This window comes from Trachymyrmex cornetzi, unplaced genomic scaffold (assembly GCF_001594075.2).
Source record: "Trachymyrmex cornetzi isolate Tcor2-1 unplaced genomic scaffold, Tcor1.1 scaffold579, whole genome shotgun sequence".
NCBI classification, from domain to species: Eukaryota; Metazoa; Arthropoda; class Insecta; order Hymenoptera; family Formicidae; genus Trachymyrmex; species Trachymyrmex cornetzi.
Window position 1 is genome coordinate 890,733 of NW_017299892.1, and position 20,503 is coordinate 911,235.

General features: G+C 37.9%; 1 protein-coding gene across 3 annotated transcripts in view; it reads left to right on the top strand.

The window, feature by feature from the left end:
* Nucleotides 1-6,202: 6,202 nt before the first annotated feature.
* The window catches only part of Fas2 (neural cell adhesion molecule fasciclin 2), a 93,149-nt gene continuing 78,848 nt past the window's right edge, over nucleotides 6,203-20,503 (top strand). For all 3 annotated transcript variants that reach the window (XM_018515525.1, XM_018515526.1, XM_018515527.1), the window contains exon 1: nucleotides 6,203-6,517. In XM_018515525.1, the coding sequence (XP_018371027.1) occupies nucleotides 6,454-6,517 (64 nt within the window). In that variant the 5' untranslated portion in view covers nucleotides 6,203-6,453. The remainder of the gene's footprint in view (nucleotides 6,518-20,503) is intronic.

The following is a 20,503-nucleotide window of genomic DNA, read 5'->3' on the forward strand; positions in this document are numbered from 1 at the left end:
TACTTTGCCCAGCCTCCGGGCGCTTTTCATATCCCTGTATTCTCTGTGCGCGGTCCGTAGTGCATGGCATCAAAAAACAGCAGCGGGGACGCCTCTCGTTCTTTCTTTTCGAGCACCGAGCAGTCGACCGGCCTTTCCATCCAGGCCAGGCCAGACCGGGCCAGGACGAGGACGTTACCGGGGTGTCGTCTTCCAGGCTGTTGCCTTGCCACGATACGGTCTTCGAGGCGTACACTGACGGGCGCAACCTCCTTTCCCGACCATCTCTCTGCCTTTCTCGCTCTTGCGTCTCGTATTATCCGCCCTTGCTCGTTTTATCTGTCCCGCTCCGGCTCGCGGATGAACGGCGACGACAGACGCCGTTCTCGTCGGTGGAACGAGGCGAAACCCTTTCGAACGACGGCGCCCGCCTGGCTGCCTGCCTTTCAGGCGCCGGCGAACCTGCTCCAACACGACCGACCAACGCACACGAATAGACGGTATACCATGGACGCAAACATTCATGCCATCGCGATGGACGAAGGAACGAAAGAGAAGAGGACAGAAGTGGAAATGGCGAAAGCGAGAGAAAAGGAAATGCGGACGAGAATACGATCGGATTCATCATTCATTTTCCAAGTCGACGCGACCTTCCTCTTTACGCAAGCTCTCCTCCGTTCCAGTTTCCAAACATAATCCCTCCGTCCTATCAATGATCGACTGAATTACAATCGACGTGATAGTGCACCTTGGTTGCAAAGCGCACCTGTTGGCAGCTTAATCGTGTAAGCGGTTCAGCGAGATGAGATTGATCGATGCGAAATTGCCATGGCGAATACAAGGGCCGTTTGTATTTGTTTGAGAACAATTAATCGTTGTTAACGCAAACCGCTCGTGAATCGAGTTAGCTGGAACTATAGAGTGCTTGCTCGGTTTCTACTATAAAGTTGCAGTGTGACGCGAGAGCGTTTAAATGAAACAATGTTGCAACGCGAAGATGTAAGTGCATTTTTAAATCGCCGTCGGCAGAATCCGAATTTTCCACGAGATAAAATCACAAGCAGCTGTGTCCTTTCTTTCTTCCTCCCCAACTCTGGTAAAAGGTACTATTTCATCTACTTTCTTTCCAGTTGCCTCCTTTAAGATTGATACTGAGAATGATTCATCGCGACCATACATTTTGCCTTCGCTTTCCTTCTTATTCTTATTTCTTCCTCCCCTTCGCTAACAGAAATTTTCCCTTTTTACATGGGAAAGCTTTGTCGTGTGCCCGTAATTGTGTGTAAATATAATTTCGTGCAAAGCATAAATAAGCATTTTTTGGATACCATATTTAACGTTGTTATGTAACTGATTTAACATTTTGAAAAAAGATATATAGATACTTGGAAAAAAAAAACAATTTCTTGTTAAATAAAAAAAAATCAGAGAAAAAATATCCGCATGAATAAAAAATCTAATTTAGATTAAAATTGAGCAGGATACGCCATGAATCAGATTTCTCAATTTAACCATGTTATTCGACAAATATTCTCCTATCATTTCCTGAATCAAACTTTCAACTCGGAAATCGTCAGTTTTAATTTCCATAAAATTCTTTAAAAATCACTAATTCAAAAATTTAATTTATACTTTTATATTCTCTTTTAAGAAAATCTTGCTCTTTGATTTTTTCAAGTTCTCTTGTAAATATATTTGAAATTCTAACGGTAACTTGCGTAAATACACAAACTCGATTGCATATTAAAATGAGAGAACGGCAAGCACTCGGCATATCTCAACTCAGCAATGGCAATTGATGTCGATAACCCGATGAAACGAAATATTTCTATTTGTTTATCGTGAAGAGTCCGTCGTCGGCGAAAGATCGTGGAATAAATATTTAGTTTAGTAACAGTCGCTTTTGAAGAGGAGCAGGATCGCTTGTCCCTCATAAATTTATTTCGCGCATCTCCCATTTTCTTTTTCTCCCGCTTATTGTTCCTACGGGCTTTCGGCATCGTTTTTTTTATGCACCGAGGAAGATTTAAGTGTTTAATAACCGGCTCGCTTGCAAACCTGGTAGATGAAAGATACAAGCGTTTCGAGGCGTTATTTTAGTCTGGCTTCTCGGTCGTTCTGACATTTTTCCCCGTCGCTCTTATTCATCTAGTCTCTGGTACCTACTCTTTTAACTTGTCCTCTTCTACTCCCAATCTCTCTTTTAGTCCCAAGGTATACGGGAATTGATGATCTATTAAGAATATTTATTGGTCCCTGTCGGTGCAACGCGGCAATGGAAGATTGAATGAGACAATCAGGAAACAAGGAACACGTGATCGGGCAATTTGTTAGGCGAATTGATTTAATGAAAACACATGAATCCATATAAAGTCATTAAAAAATATTTTGTATATCTTTTCTTATATTTTATCATAAAAATAAAATACGAAAATAATTAAAATATTAATAATTTTTTTCGACAACTTTTTTTTTTAAAGCTACCTAGATTATATCTAATTTAAAAAATTCAATAATTGTTCAATTGAAAAATATATAATAATACGTAAAAAGGTTTTCGGAATGACTTGACATCGTAAATAGAAATTAATTTATCAAAAAATCATCTTCTATTCTTTTTTCTCAAGTTTTTTTAAAATACTAGAACGGTATTATGAATATCCTGAAGTTTTACGATTCATTAAATGAGTTATTAAGTTGCTACTCAATTTTGTTATTAAAAGAGCGGTGGCGCTGAATATCCCTCATTATGGAAAGAGTTGTGCACTTTGGTGAAACGAGATCCACTTTCGGTGCTTGGCAAGCCGTCAGAAAACCAGTAAATAGCGTGACGGATTTTCTAGGGCAACTTTAAGACGATAAAACCTTTAACGTTACGTTTTAGCAGGCGTCGTGTGGGAATCACGATCTATCATCTTAACAGACGCGGCTCGTTTTGCTTCAGACGAATTAGTCGTGCAAGAAGTGCGTTAACTTTCTTACTAATGAATTGTAAACAATGCCGAAGATACAAACATTAAAATAATGGTGGATAATAGTGGATAATATTTAATTAATTCTGCATGACCTTTTGTAATTGAAGATTAATCGACCTTTACTATAAATTCATGCAAATGTTGCCATGGCATTATATAACAATAGATCCGTAATTATGTCTCTCCTGTATATGATTACACTCGGAAAACGAGAGCTTATGGTGCACGATTACATGTGTAATATTATATAATAATACTCTCGCTACAGTTCTACTTCCCCACAGAAATTTAATAGAAATGATGTTCAATTTTCGACTTAATCGCGTCAATTGTCCCCTAACGAGCACGGTCTTTTTTATTACCAGACGATCGATCAGTACGATAGACGTCACAGAAGACAATGCGAATGTCACCACTCGACTTTACGTTACTGGAAAAAGATGTGAGAACCCTTCCCTGTCCACAAGATTGTAGCTTTGGTGCAAATAGACCGCTGACAAATGATAAACAAGCCAGGCGCCCAATGTGTCTGCACCTCTTTTTTCCTCGTCTCTCAGGATCATCATAAAACCACGTTTCTTCGCATCACGAAGGACCAACCAAGGGTCCAAACCTGTGAAGCACGCGAGGGTTTATTTGAAAAAGGACGGCCCTCTTGAGAGAAGGACGAGGTGGAAGTCGTAACCGTTGATGGAGTTTGTATACTTCTCGAAATAAAAGGGGAGGGAGACACTCCGGGCTGTATCTGAGCAGCATCACTTTCGAGTTCCGGCTGTGACGTCACGTTACTGTGTAACGGGAAGAATCGAGGACCGTTTTGCGTCGATCTAGCCCAACTAAATAATGGATTTTAATAACGTAGAAAATGAAAGTAGTAAATAATAGATTCGCTCTCGATAATATATTTTCGAACGGAATTTTGCACGGCAACTTTATGATCTCGGTAGCTATATAATACTTTAACTGAATTCAGACCTTTCCTCTCTGAGATGAGATTGTCCTTCCTCCAGTAGAATACGAGCTCGATTTTCCGCCTATTTCCATCAGGGCGCGTCTCCGTGTAAACTTGAAATGGAATAAGCCGCATCGTTCGCGCATCGTAAGCTCTGCGAGTAATATATTGTATACACAAGAGTTGTAATTACAGGTCTATCATTAGCGCCATGGCAATATTTGCGTGCGAATTTACAGCACATGATACAGATACGCTATCAATCTTCAAAATCTTGGTTGAAGACGTCGTTGTCTTGACGACGATGACAGTGATTGGGTGCGCAAGGCAAGCTCCTCGCTGTGCGTGTCATAAATCTCGCGACGACGAGAAGGGATTTGTTAAATGATGACATAAGGCACGTGACATAATAACGACGAAAGAGGGGTACGTATTATTCACACGCCTTGAGTTCCGGGAATTAATTCGCGCTATAATGTTATTAAACGTTAATCTAAATTGAATCATCATTCGGACTATAATAAAGTTAATATTAGGTTACATTTCATTTCCCTTCATGTACATGAAAACGTCGTGTTTTGCTAGAGTATCTAAAAATTTAGCCAGGTCTGAAGATAATTTTGTTGGACTATGAAAATAATTATGTAGAACGCTCAAAACTTGTTGCTAGAATGTCAAAACTTTTTACAACATTGCTCGTCAAACTTAAGATTCCTACGTGATTATTTTGATGGTTCAACAAAATTATTTTTAGATCCGTATTTAACTAAATTTTTAGACATTTTAGCGCAAAATCGTGCAAACTATCTACAATTATATTTTTACTTCCTCATTAAAATCCTTTTTATTCAGCCAAAGTTTTCTTTATCTCGCTCTAGACTTTTAAAAAAATTCATTTCATTTACTTTCCAACATCTCTGTACTGAAAGAACGGTTTTGCTAAAGTATCTAAAAATTTAATTAGATAACAGAACTGAAAATAATTATGCTAATCCATCAAAATAATTATGTGGGGCGCTCAAGCATGATTGTTTGAACAATGTTTCAAGAAGTTTTGACATTTTAATAACCAGCTTGAATGTTTAGTATAATTATTTTGTAATTATTTTGACGAGCTAACAAAATTATTTTCAGATCTACCTACATTTTTGAATACTTTAACAAAATCATTCTTTTCGTGTATCACGCACATTATTAAACAGTTTCTTAAATACAAATCTTTATTTAATACAAATTAAGATTTCAGCAAAATTGAGTGAAATTTCGTTTATACGAAAAACAGATTGCAGTTGGAGGATTAATCTATCATATTCCTCGGGATTAATGAGCTAACTGTTATTCAGTATCAAGTCTATCTTGCTTCGTGTTGTTCTGCCAAATAGATTAGATAGTGTTCATTTTTTATTAGTATGGTATATATTGCTTCGACACCTTGATACGCACTATTGCGTGCATGTACACGGGCGACTGGATAAGCCGCTGCCATAAATCGCAGATTTTTGCATATGCGGGCAGAGCATAGAGCGAAACAAATTCCGAAAACAAGATTGCTGTATATATCCTATAAACAAAAATCCCTCGCCGCCGGGAGATTTATATTCGTTTGGGAAAGTGTTACGCCCGCGTGTTTACGAGCGTACGATGCAACAACGTCCGTAGGAGGGAAGATAAATGGTCGATCTAGGAAAAGTCGATGTATGGAGGGTACTGCGTCCAATATTGGGCCCGTACGTGTGAAAAATGTACAACTAACGCGCGGTTTAATTCCTAATCTAAAGTAATAAATGGCATACGCGCTTCATATATACACAATTTAATTCTCAACTCCAATAATACTCGAAGAATAAATACGTACGCCGTACGCGGAAGAGTGCCAATTTCGCCATTCGCCATTTTGTATTCAACCCGCAGAATTTTTTGTCGAGCTTGACGCGAATTTGAATACGACTTAATAGAAATGTTAATCGTTCCTAGTTAGAGAGATGGCTCGATTAAAGAAAATGAAATCAGTGAACATTCCGGAAATGCCGTAGTCGAAATTAAGAGAAAAATAAACAAGGTACCCCTACCTGTGCGCGATCCACGCAGAAAAGATTCAGATGTGAATCGTTGGCCGCGCGCGCGAAACGGTTGTCTTCCCCTCTACAACGTTGACGACGCGCGGCGAGGCTAGCGAGCGCCGGCGAGCGGCGTACCTGCGTGCCGACGGAGTCACGTGAGCGGCGAAGACGGCCGAGCGCGGCCGAAGGTCGTGCCGAGCGCGCAGGCGGCGCTCCCCGCCACAGTTCGAGATAGGCCAGCGCGACGTCGCGACGTTCCATCGTAGTCGGTCGAAGATCGGTTCGAATGCGTCGCGCCGCCGCTTGATCCCTCGATCCCTGTCGATCGTGAAGTTCGAGGTACGCGGCCGCGTGTGGTGTCAGTGATATATAAAACGGCAGCGAGAGAAATAAAGAGAGGCGGAAGAAGAACGGTGTTGGTGAAGAACGAGAGAGAACTTGTCGTCTTCCCGTGTGGAGAGTGAAGATAGGCAGCGATCACGTCACGATGGCAGCCTGTCGTGTGCGTCCCACCTGCGTGGCGATCGCCGTTCTGCTGTTACAGCTAACAGGTAAGCTCGAAAGTATTCCACCTGTTACCGCGATAACGCGCGACGCAGGAATCTCTTCTGTCGGTGGAATCTCGCACATGGTTTCCCACGGGACCGCTTCGTGCGGTATCGTTCGCCGCACCTCGGCGTAGGAAGCGCGTGAGAGAGAGAGAGAGAGAAAGGTGAGAGAGACGAGGACGAGTAAGCACGCGAGAGTGCACTCAGCAGGTGGTTTAACCGTCGCGCTACGCCGCGCCTCTGGAATATTCGATGTAAAGTTCTGTTCAAAGTTCAAACTAGCAAATTCGAATTCGAGTTTCAAGTGGCGCGCGTCCACCGAGCGTCGCGTCGCGTCGCGTCGATGTTCCTTCGTTCCGCGGCAATGCATCGCGCAAATTGCGTCGCGCGTTCGTTCGAATTCAAAACGGCCGCTAACCGTCAACCGTCGCGCAGCGGCCGGTTTGACTTCGACCGTCCTTTTGTATCGAGGCGGGTGCACGGCTTTCGTAGAATTCCGTGTTCGAGGCGACTTTCCACGTTCGTTCGTAATGCGTTTCATCATTCCTGGGTAATTGCGCTCGTTTGCGCTGTGTCGAACGGAAGCGGGCGAATTGGCCAGTGATGAATCATTAGCGTCGGCAAATTCGCAATAAACGTGAATCATGTCTCGAGAAGTTCGATCTTGTAAGACTCGTTTTTCATCTGATTAACTTGTGGTTTAGACCTCTAGCATTTCTCACTGGGAAAACTAGTACAAGTGCACATTGCGTGCAAATTAATTTATACAATTACAGAGTGTGTTAATAAGTAATTTAATCCTTTTAAGGTTACGAGGTTATCGTTGTACAATAAAAAAAGTTGTAATTAAAATTAAATTAAATTATGTATTAACTCTGAAAATATCTAAATTAAATTGCGCTCAGTGTGCATCAGTGTTGCACTAGTTTTCCCAGTGGAAAACGCTATTAGCCTCATTATTAAATATAAATTATTAAGGCTAATTTAAAATGGTGTTTTTCTAGCTATAGTTAATCATTAAATTAATGGTTTTGTAGTGATAATTTTAAACGTTATTTACTAAAAGTTATCAATTTAGTAATTAATGATATAGAAAAATACAATTTTTACATTTTCATCAGATTAAGCTTAATTACAATTAGCAAATGAGTAATTAGATTTGATATTTTAAACGAGACAAAAATTTACAAGTAGTTATTTTCAATGTTTTATGCATATAAATATATTTTTATGGGCGAATCTAGATTTAATACTTGCAAGTGCATTTAATTTTGCGTATCTTGTATCGTGCTTATATTAAATGAGAGCGTCTTTATTTAAGCAGCACTATGTAATTTCAATCTCTTAAATGAAATTAATGTAGCTACAGTTACTTAGCAGTAGAAATTTTGCTTTTAGTACTGCTTTTTGTCCAAATTTTTGAAATCATTTGGAAACTAGGTGTCTAATTATAACTATTTAAATATTTCTTCAGAGTATACATTATAGAAGTGTTCGAAATGGATTCCGATCCGGAATTGTTCAATTATTCTCGACATTTCTATTATGTTTTCTAAGGAAAACGGAATAATTCCGATCGGAATCCATTCCGAACAGTTCCATGATACGTGTCTTGCTTCGACTTAATGGATATTTAACGATGCTAATTTTAAAAAGTTATTGATTATCTCAAGAGATGAAAACGACAAGAAAAAGAAGGAAGAGAAGTAAATGAGACTTCTGCAATCTCGACGAGCACTCAAATAATGTACGAAGCAGATCCGTCTATTTTATTTTTGTATACAAAAATTATTCTCAATTTTTCGCGATTTTATTCAAGATATTTTGTATAATTTTTATCATAACTTTTACGTCTGAGAATGCGAGAAATCTTGGTATTCTCGGGTTCTTTCCCGAGGGAGATCTTCCAACACGAGCATACCTAACCAAACTGTCCGTTTCGCGCACCTGTTAAGCGCTCAGGAAGGCCCATGGTGCGTCTTTCTTGAAAAGAGTCCTCCGCTAACAATACGCCGTGGCTATAGCCTTTGTGCAAACCGTGGAGGAAAAGGAACTTGTGGTGGAAAAGGAACCTGGCGAGCCAAGGTTGATTCATCGTATCCCGCGATCACTTTTCTCAAAATTGCTCGCTCGACCTCGGCCGGACTTGGCAGGATTCCTCGCCGTTACCTGTCGTACAAATTGCAGGAGAAAGAAGGCGACTCGGAGAGGAGACTGCCTCTCTTTCCTCAAATATTCTCCCTTTCGTTTCGATCGTTCATTTATGATCCGAGAGTCTCCGCGAGGCCGTCGTCGCACGACGTCTCTTTCTTTCTTCTTTTCCGTCTTCTGCTTACCTTTCTCACCGCGGTCCGGTTTCATCGAGTCGCTGCGAAACGCCACCGCCGTCGTCCGTCTCTCTATCTTTTTTTTTTTTTTTTTTTTTTTTTTTCCTTACGATATGATTTATAAAGTATGCGTGAGCGCGTGTGTGTGAAAAGAGAGAGAAAGGACTATAGAGAAGTACCGTTGCGACGTTTCACTTTCCAGCCATTTTTAGCCTCGCATCTTGGACGCGATACCTGCTTCTTCCCAGACAAACATCGTCTTCCTTTCTATCTATGGTATAAACCGAGAGGATAACCACTAGCTGAAATATTGTCTCACAGATTACACGATTTCATTTGATTTTGTATGATTTCATCCTGATTATAAATAATTTTTTTTCACTACAATAAAATCATGTGGTAAAATATACGATTTTATTTAATGTTATACAATGATTTCCTGTGGTTATATATGTAATTATCGGATTATACATAGAGATTTCATATTTTATGATTTTGAAGACTCTGTTCCACAATCAAGTGGTTAACTCCTCGGTATAAATAAACTGGAAAACGTGAATGCGTGAATTTCATTGACATGTAGAATAGATGGAGCCATCACAATAACCAAACGCACACCGATTAGTACTTCAAAGGAAGGACCGTTCTTTACAATAAAGGAGAATCCTTTATTACTAAACTGATGATTTCGTAATGAAGTAAATTCAGGGTTGCCACAGACCGGGAAAAGTCAGGGAAAATGTAACCAAAGTCTGGAATTTTGAAATTTGCTCACAATTCCCTTAAACTGCTATTCTAGATAATTGTTACAATTTTTTAGTATTATATCTGACGTTTATAGTGAAATACGTTCAAAACTCGCACACTTTAAACGATTTTAATAAAATAATTAAAATTTATATTTTATTCAGTATTTTTATTTGATCACCGTTTTTCATAACTGTATTCTTTTTTACAATACTAATTTATTATTATTATATTTTTTTTTACTTGAATTTGCACCCAAAATTTTAGTATGCTACTAATCTTTTTTGCGTTGTTTTTAATAATATATGCTAGCTTTCCTTATACTTCTTGACTTTAAATGTGTTAAAATTTACATATTTTATATTGGAAAATTTTCTATTTTTATCTGAAAAAAACCTGGAAAAGCCAGGGAATTTTAAAGTTTATTTTCTGTGGCACCCTGAAATTTTTAAGTAGCCACTACAAAACCATCAGTTTAGTAATTAGTTAGTTACAGCTAGAAAACACATGGTGCAGCAAGAAACACATTGTAATTGTAACACAGTGATCATTTCATCTTCATTTAACGTAACAAATAACAAGGATATGATGATTCATTGTGTTAAACTGTGTCATCTGTTTCTCTTACTGGAAAGCACCCATAATTTTTACAATATCATCAAGTTAAGTGAGGTTAATTCTAAACTATGATTTAAATAGAAAATGGAAAACTCTCTCTCAGAGTTCCTATTACAGAGATGCGTCAAGAGTCACGTGATGGTGATATTTTCCAGAGTGAAATTTGTACTCTATTCTTGTTTTCTCATCTAATAAACGATAAAAATAGAATGACAAGGTAACGTTTTTGTGTCATTTTATTTTTATCGTTCGTTAGACATAAAATAAGAATGGAAAACAATTTTCACACCAGCCAATCAGCAAATATCACGTTTACGTGACTTTTGGCATTTTGGTTATACTAGTAGGATCTGTAGGTCTCTCTTCTATATACTATACTACCTCACAATCTGCCCAGCAAGCTCTCGCGTTTGGTTACTATTGCAACAGATAATTCAGTCAGTTCTATATGATAACGGTGGACTCAATTAATTTGCACGTCAAAGTAATTTTCGCAACATTAACTGAGAGTGATGAACATGAATTAGTTTAACGCGTTATAACTTATTTTCATTTTCTATTAACAAATATTGAAATACAAAATTTTCCAAAGCTCGGGAAGTAACTCTAGCTATTTAAATCTCACGACACGATTTTTTTTTTTTTTTTTTTTCAAAAAATCGTAAGAAATAATTGAGTTTAGTTAGCAAATAGTCGGTACATTATATATTCAGTTTTAGAATTGTGTTCTTCTGGAATCACACGTTTTTGCTATTGAAAGATCTAAACGTGACATTCCTCAGTTTTGAATTGCATTCACGCAGTAGGTACACAATAGAGACAGCAGAGGTATCTCCACGTGAATGGAAACCGACAATGGCGATCATTTTGTATTTTTTTTTTTTTTTTTATAGCAACGAAACGTAAGACCTCCGGTGGCCAGTGAAGAAAAAGTCGGGTGATGTCGCGGTGGATAGAGAGTTCAGCGAGTCTTTTGCAGTTTCCATCGTAAATTACGACGTGCCGTCACTCTCGATCGCGAGTTCTTTTAAACGACGATGGATCGTCTCTCCCTTTTTTCGTGTCGTCTCATTGTCGCGGTCTGTCCGACGCGCATATAAATTATGGTGGTTGATGTTACGTCTGCGTAATTGTATGGATCTTCGTCACGTCAGTCGGGCACGCTCGTCGTGAATCTCCTGGGAAATATCTCTCTGGTACGTCGCCGAGGCTATGCTGGGCGCGATAGATGCGCGTGTTCCACAGAAACTCCGGTCATCCGTTACTGTTCAACTTCCTTTGGCTCTTCGGCGAAACAGTACCGCAGTGCAAGAAGGTCACTTTATTAAGCTGAATCAATAAAACGAAATCAAAGTTGAACGAATGTTTATGACGAAAAGCAAATTACATTACTCTGTTGTACGTCGAGTAGAAGTGTAATTACCACGAGATACCTCGATGTTGAATACTATAAAAATATAGTTGCGGCAGTGAAAAATGACCAAAGAATCCGTCATTCATATTAATGACTGGCTCGAGAGGTAATTAAGCTTTATCTTGCGTTTTTTTTTTTTTATTGTAATATCCAACTAAATACCTGCCGTAATATCCGTTCATTACACAAGATATTCCGTCATTGATAAATATTTCTAGTCAACTTTTCCGTAATTCAAGTCAATCGGCAAAATTGGATATTTCTTATTTTCGATATTTACTGAACTGACGGCGAGATTGTTCCCGTTTTCTTGCCGCAACGTTTTCGACTTCTCAGCAGTTTTGAGCAAGAAACGATAAACTCGAACGGGAGAGCGCGCCGGAAGAAACTTTCGCGAGGGCTTATCGTGCACATCGTAGATTTTCCTGCCGTGGCCGGTCGCGTGTCGCAAAAACGAGATGAAAGGCGACGGGAAAATGCCGCAACCGCACCGCCCGTCGCGTCAGCGGTCGGGCCAGTTTATCGCGTCGTTATTTAAGAGAGAGAAAGAGATACGCGTTGATTATGGTTATTATGCTGTTCGCGCGCGCAACTCGGAAAAATGTATTCCACGGAAACCGACGACGGAGTGAACCGGCGCCAGTTAATGAGCCACGGCGGTTTTTTTAACGGACACCGTCACCGTAAAAAGCGAGTCGACCCTGCTGTTGCGTTAAGTACGACGAGGGGGTAGAAAAGATCCTTAACGCGCGTTTCCATCAAGTCGATAATTAGCGATACTTTCGGAGGGAAAATTTTAGGCGGAAAAACTCGGTGAAAATGTTGGGTGTAAAAGCGGATCTTTTGGTGGTAAAAATACCGGACACGCAACAAACGTCTGCCTTCATTTATTGTTTCTAGAATCCGCAACGTGTATTTTAATTACGATTCTTGCACGCAGTAATTTGTTTTGCCTCACAGCAGATCTTTTTAATGGTGATGGGTACCGTAGTTTGCTGCTAGCGTTTCCATTATTGCTATTCACAATTCGTTTTGAGGTCCATTGTTATTTGTAATTTCATTTTAAACTGAATTTATAGGAAAATCTATATATATATATATATTTTTTTTTTAGGAAAGACTAATATGTTTCCTGTATTTCTTTCGATATTTGTTTGGTATTTTAATCGAAAAAGATACGTGATACGTTCTCGTTAATGAAAAACAAATTGTAATAGGATACAATACTCTCATCAATTTTCGAGCGAAACTTCTATTAATACGCATCATTTGATATTGATTCGATTGCAAGTACTGCTTATCACTTTGATTTTATTTATCTCATATGAACATCACGTTGCAAGTATTTAGATTTTCTACTGTCGTTTGTGATGAGATTGCACAAATGAACGTTGCATCGTGAATCGTCAGCAGAAAGTTTCGCTCTATTACGTAGCAACTTATTTAACTAACAATCCTCAGAAGTCTTCTTTCTCTTCGTCATGTTTTTCGTGTTGATCGTAAAAAGTATTATTCTTTAACTAACCGCAAATTTCCGTTCTATATTCTTGAGAATAAAATATATATTTGTCTTGTTTTCATCTTTCTTACTTTTGCAATTAGACAGTTGCATTTATTTTGTAAAGAAGAAAGAAATTGCAGATTCTCTGAAAAATTTAGTTGAATGTGATAAATCGGAATGTACTAATGGAGAAAGAGAAAGAGAGATAAGGAGATATCATACATTACATTAACATTCTGAAAAATTCATTAAAATGTTTTTAGTATTTATTCTGTAACATATAATATCGTATAACATTAATATAAAATTTATGTAAATATATCTCTGTAACACAACTGGCGTATAATCGTAGCGTGTTCGAATCAGAAAAATCACCGAATCCGCCGCTGGGAAGGGTTCGTTGATTCGTGGAGGCGCAAATGCCGTTTGAATTACTCTCGAACTCTCGTGAATTATCCTGCAGAACGAGAGTAGTAGTGGTTATCCTTGGCAGATCGTAATAAGTGACGCAAGGCTTAATGAGGTAGTAAAACTCGAGCGCGTGGGCGTTTTTCAGGATAATAAAAGATTGTGTGCATGGCGCCGCAGTTTGCCGTTCCAATTGCGCCTGCACATGTTCAGAGCATTATTACCTCTCACCAACATAAATTTTCCTATCTTTTCTTTTTAATAGTAAAAGCCTGCTTAGAATCAGTTTTGATAACCGCATCGTTTCACAATTGTATCATGTACAGATAACCTTTGCGATATTCTAAACATATATTTATTTGTTTTTGTGTCGAATTAATGTTTATCGACGTTAGTTAACGTTAAATTAAAGTAAATAAAATTTATACCGAACTTTGTGAAGATTTATGTAAACGTCAAATATTCTAGATGTAGAAATGATTATTTCCGGGAATAAATTTGTGAAAACGTTATCTCGTAAACTCCGTTAAGAACTGTTTCGTAACATTATTTGCAATTTGTTATCTACGTGAGCCATAAAATATCTACGCATTTTACACCGGCACAGTTCAATTAACACGTAAAGAGCGCGTGATATTCTTGCCCAGAATCGCAGGATGGAGACGTCACACCTAATTGAATCGCGAGTAATTGAAATACATGTTTTCAATGCAAACGTCTGCTATATCTCAACCATCTATAAACAGAGCGCTTCTTTTTATCATATAATGATGTGCGTCTGCAATATCGATCGCACGTTCGATATCGGCAAACACCGCCATAAGAAAAATAGCGTACCACCTGCTCTCGTTTGCGTAGCGGGAGCAAACTCGTCGAACTCTCGTCTGTTGAAGCACTGCCGTGTCTGAAAATCCGTTTCGATATCTTATCGCTGGTAACGCATCACGACAAATGCGGTATTATCAAAAACCCACTTCAACGCTTATCGCATGTAACTGGAGAATTGTTTGAATAAAAATAAACGAATATCAATAAATCTTCAAAGCAAAATTAAAGATCCAGAGCTGTTAAATTTATAAGTGCTATTTAAAGAAATCATGAATATCTGCTTTTTGTATTATAACTTCAATACAGCAATGTATATGGAATAATAATGTTACCGATAGAACAAGTATATGCGACAATTGTATGTAATAATTGTTTACTCATAATCAAATGTAACAATTGTTTACTATTAATTATTGCTATTGTGTATAATTGAGAACATGCATCTCGCATAAACGCACATTTGTACACACGTGCGCACATAATGTATTCTATACATTGCTTTATTGCAATTACTAATCAAGTAAGTAAAATACATTAATGTTCGCCGTATTTCATCGTCACGATCATTGACTCTATTGCTCTCGCGATCGTGGAAATAATATCTCGCTAACGGTGAAAGTCTTTCTCTTTTTTTTTCATTTCCTCTTGCACCTTATGCATTGTTCATATTACTCAGATCATACTCGCTGCAGTCTTCCTGTGCGCTGACTTGTATAATTGTTTTTTCTTATTGAAATATCAGATTTGATTATCAATAGCGGCCCACGTAATTTAATCAGATCACGAATTTAAAGAGATGAACGGGAAGGTATCCTATAGTTGACATATCTCTCTTTATACGCTTATTGTCGTATTACAAAACGCGAATGTTGATTTATTCCGATGACTAAACATTTAAGATTGCACCGTGTTATGCAATAACGTAATTGGTAGTGAGTGACGTTCGGAAGTCACGAACTGAAAGAATTTTAGTCACGTAATGTTGAATAAAATAAAATAAAATACAGTAACAATTTATTCACCGTTTGATAATAACCCATATAAGGTTTTGCAATCGGCCCAGTATTGGATTAGTACTGACCGTCATAGTTCAGGTATTGGTAAACTACTGACCCAGTACCAAGTACTGGATGAGAAGTTGGGTCCAGTACTGGAAAATCCTGCTGACCCAATTATTTTAGCCAGTCAATTGCCAGTGATGGCCCAATACTGATTGACAGAATCTTTGCCGTCAGTTGACAGTTGTAGCATTGGCTAAGCGTTAGTTTCGTAATTATAACTGCTGGTGACCTGCTGGCACCACTCTATAGGAAGTATGTAATTTAATTTTGTGTCATGTGATATTGGACATTGTATCATTGTAATAAGATATCTCAATAATCTATTTCTCTCTCTCTCTCTCGTTTTAATAAATTTGTAGTCACCTTTCTATTCATAAGGGACAGAAATTGAACATGTTCACGCAATAGAATGTATGAACGAGATCTCTGGATGCTTTTTGTTCAGGTTTCTATACAATGTCGAGATGAATGAAACGTTCTGTTGCATAGCGCATTCAACGCGCGCAATCGTGGCATCAGAATGAACGACTCAAAGGATTTAGTGACGTCACTAAGATTAACTAGCTAAATATCCAACGAGAACTAAACTCGTGTCCACCCGCGGTTCGCCATCGGCAAAGAAGCTAGAGAGCATTTACTAAAATAACAGTCTATGTTATTCAAATTATCGTTCGTCTCTTGAAAAAAGAAAATATTCTCTCGGTGGTCTCAAGAGCACAGTCGATTACAATCGTGTCTTAAGAATAATAGACACTGATATAATTGTAAAGAAATATTTTTTCAAAGTTGAAATACGGGCTTGCATCATTATTTTAATCATCATTAGATGATAAGTCTGTTTTAATCTTGTTCAATGTTCCGTGTCTATTTAAGTGTGTAATTAAATTATCGATATCGAGAGTAATCCATGTCGATACCAATATTGCTCGATGTCGACTGTGAGCTTTATGGAAGGTCTTAATTAAACTTTCATCCAACGCGCGAAGGGTGAACTTTCGATTTTACATTGTCGTAAAATGGCGCGTACGAATGCCCTTTTCGGTAGAATAATTCAGCGAACGCAGCCCACCGTCGGGTCGCTTTTACGATCGGTCGTTCATAAAGGGGACAAATTACAACAACGCCGCGAGGCGTCGGCGTCGGCGTCGGCGTCGCATCGCGTCCCGCCGCGACTTTTCCCGTTTGTGGAATTATAAAAGTCGTTTCCGAAAAAGGAAAAAAACGAGTTAAAAACATATTATCGTGGAAATAGGGTTTAATTAAAGTATCTCGGCCGTCCAGATGGCGAACCGTCTCGGTGCACTTATTAAAAGAAAACGAGCTTCGTTGAACGCGAAAAAGAGTTCTCGAACGAATGCTCGAGAATTAGCAGCGCGGCGCGTTGTAATTCGATTTGTGCGCTATTTCGTTAATCGATTTTCCCTCACGCTCCAGCCGTTCATTATTAATACGCATCGATAGATTCTTTAACGAAACGAATTTGTTGTCGTTAAAAATGGCTATATAAATTCGCACATTTTATATGAGTAAAATGATTAATAAGAAAATGTGTATATTTCTTTTAATTATATAAGAATATCATTTTCTCCAATTAATATTTTTGTCTGAGCTTGGACGTATTAAAGTTGCTCCATTATTATAACATTCTTTATTGTTTATTATTCGCTAATTGAATTTATTGGGAATTACAAACGCGTGCAAAAACGAATGTTTGACTTTTACATGATTTATTGTTATTGAGAATTACAGTTCTATTTACAGTTTACAGTTCTGATTACAGTTATGCAATTATTTCGGAATTACATCTCAGTGGCAGATTTCGTGATCGGTCGGTCGAATTTAGCAGCTCTGCCGTTTCCGAACGTCGGGGATTCCGAAACTAATAATCGTCCTTGCGCTTCTGTGTGCCGGCGTTTCGAAACATACATGTGCGTCTGACCGATACAATCGGATTCGAAAAAGCTCATCAAAGCGATATTGCGTCGTAAAGCACTGTGATTACGAAGCGGAACAAAATCGACGTTGTGTACCGGCTCCATTCGTTAAATATTACGAAAAATGTAATCGAAGTTACTTTTTGCTTTAATTGTAATGTTTAATTAATTTTAGTGCAGTTATCAAATTGTTTCAAAGCGCAGATACCAGTAATCCAAGCATCTCCTTAAATAAACGTTACATATTCCTACAATATTATATTACAAAATTTATAGCCAACTTTAAGTCAATTTCAGTTAAAGAGTCTAAATTAAAGGAAGAGAATGCGAATTATTTGGATTACCTTTTATAGTGCTTTTCCATCGTGTATGACACGTACGTGGGATCTGATCGGAAATACGTGGAAAGGAAAGAATGCAAGAGAAATAGCTGTGTACGAGAAATATTTCCTTCGAAACGAAGAGGGTAGAATCAAGGAAGAGAGGGAAGACGAGGGTAAAAAAAGCGGCCCCCTCATACCTCTCTTGGCTGTTTTTATAAAAACCTGTTTAGGCGTTCTGCTTACAACCTGCCTCATGCACCTGCGCGGACAAAGAAGACTTTTTTTAAGTCTCAACAGACCACCTTGAGCCTCCCCTTTGAGTCATCGCCTGACTACCGTTACATCGGGTGTCTCGCAAATTACTAATCTCACGCGCATGAGAATTAAAAACTGATTTTTAAATTATATTATAAAAAGAGGGAAACGCCGAAAACACTTGCGGTGCGTGGGTTTTGCTATATAATTGGCTGATAGAAGTTGCGATTGAATTGTAAACTTTGACGAAATGCTCGCATCGACGAGTAAATCACTGTGGAATTTGCACATATAAACTCGAAGCATTAGTAGGAATTAACAGATATTACTGAAATGGGAATTAGTGCATAAATATTTGATACCGATAGATTATCTCTTCATTTAGTTGTAAAGCTTGATTGAAATAATTTGCGGGTAAATACAATTTACGGAAGTTATTTAAATATACTTTTCCATAAACAACACACAAAACAAAACACAACTGTTAGTTTAACAGCGCACTATTTTGCTTAATACTATTGTGAGTTACCCGTTTGATACTGAATGGTAACAAATTGGTATATAAATTTTTCGTTGGCAGTTAATCCCTCGCGTTTCGACCCCGCTCGTAAAACCGAACTCGTAACACTACATTCATGAATTTTACAAAACCGTAGAATCCATCGAGAGCACGTTTGACACGAACGGAAGTCTCGAATCGTCCATTGGCGCGGAAGCCTTATTTTTCTCGCACTGGTGAATGATTTTACAGTTATTTTACGGAAATTGGGATTTACCGCTAGTTACGGTTATGAACAACTATGCTGGCACTGTAATTTTTTGCACGGGATCTACGTTTAGTTTTCTGAGCAGCGTTCTGGCCATTCTTGCTTTCTTCTTATTCTAAGAGGCTACGTGACGACAATCAGAAAGAAAGAGTAGCTCTCATCGTCTTTGTGTCCAGCTATCCACCTTGCTATCCGACCCTTTAATGGGAGTTAGGGGTCCGTCATTAAAGCGATAGGTCGGCCGTGACTCCCCGTAGCTGTTCGGCCGCGCTTCCGTTAGGTTCGTTTTCACGTGAACTGGATTAGAACGAGCTCAAGTCGAGTCTGGCATTCCGGGATAACGATCCGTGGGAATTGGACCAGCGGGTTAAGGCGGCGATAACGATGTCGACGTCGTCGACGAAGTTAACGTCGTTATTGGATTTTGAGTTGACGTTCTTACTCACCGTCAATCGTTAAATTCGCTTGTTGCGTTGCGTGAATATACACGGGTTTGTGCTAACTTGCACACTATCTGATGGTATCAAATATATGCATCAGATACTCCTCTTTTCGTTCTGTATCGGGTTACTTAACACGAAAGAAGTATGTTTAATTAATATTTTTAATGTCTTCATTCTTTTACATAATTCAATGTCTAATTTTTAAAAATTTAAAAAGATTTTAATTAAATACTACTGATTACATTTCTTAAATACCTTGTGGCTGATATTGCTTTTAAAAAAATTATTAAATTAGTAATTTTATTGGAAGCATATTTCAATGAAAAAGATATGAAAGAAACGTATAATAAATGTGCGGACAATGATTATAAAAAAATTATAATTAAATTAATTAAATTTAATTAAGCAAATTTTTAATTTATATTAATTAATGATCACGTACAGAGATTTATTTTTCATGTTTTGGATCATTTTCACGTTTCGATAATATCAGGCAATATGAAGAGACATTGTCATTATGTGATTAAAATAATACATTCATGTTATGGATTTCGTGGACACCCTGTGTAGCTTAACAGCCGTATGACGTTCAGCGGAAGGAAGTCTCGTCACCCGTCACGTTTTTGCAAATATTTCAATCGATGCATCAACGCTACTGGCTACATTTATTTTCGAGTTGAACCTCACGTTATGCATCACGGTTTGTCGCCCATAAATTATTTTATCATTTCCAAGCTTCAATAATATCGAGATTTTGTCATGGTATAAAATTATAATTGACAAATTATTGTCACTTAAAATTAACTTTATATGAATATTATATTCTTCGATTATATAAAACGTAGAATCATAATAAATAGTGTAGAAGTATGTTGATAGTAAACCATAAAAAATATTTAAATAAATTTATTTGGAAGAAAAATATTAAATATAGATAAGAAACGTTTTATTTCATTAACTAATGTTTATTACTGATTGATAAGATGCATACAAGTATATAAGCGTCGTGTTTTAATTCAACGATGCATTTAATTAACGATACGATATTCAAGTATCTCTCATTGCACTTACTTAATTTTAATCTATCTCGTATTATTACACTGAAAAAAAGGATTAGCTGCTGCAGCAAATTAGATGGTAAAATATGGCATAATATTTTTAATTGGTTGCAGCAGTCAATTTTTGGTTGTGTCAGTCTCTTGACATCCTATACTGACATTGCGGATAGGCTAACGCAACCAAAAATTGGCTGCTACAGCCAATTAAAAATGCTATGCCATATTTTACCATCTAATTTGCTGCCAATCTTTTTTTTCAGTGTACTCATTTCACGCTTTACAAGTTTGATTATTTGTGTCATTAA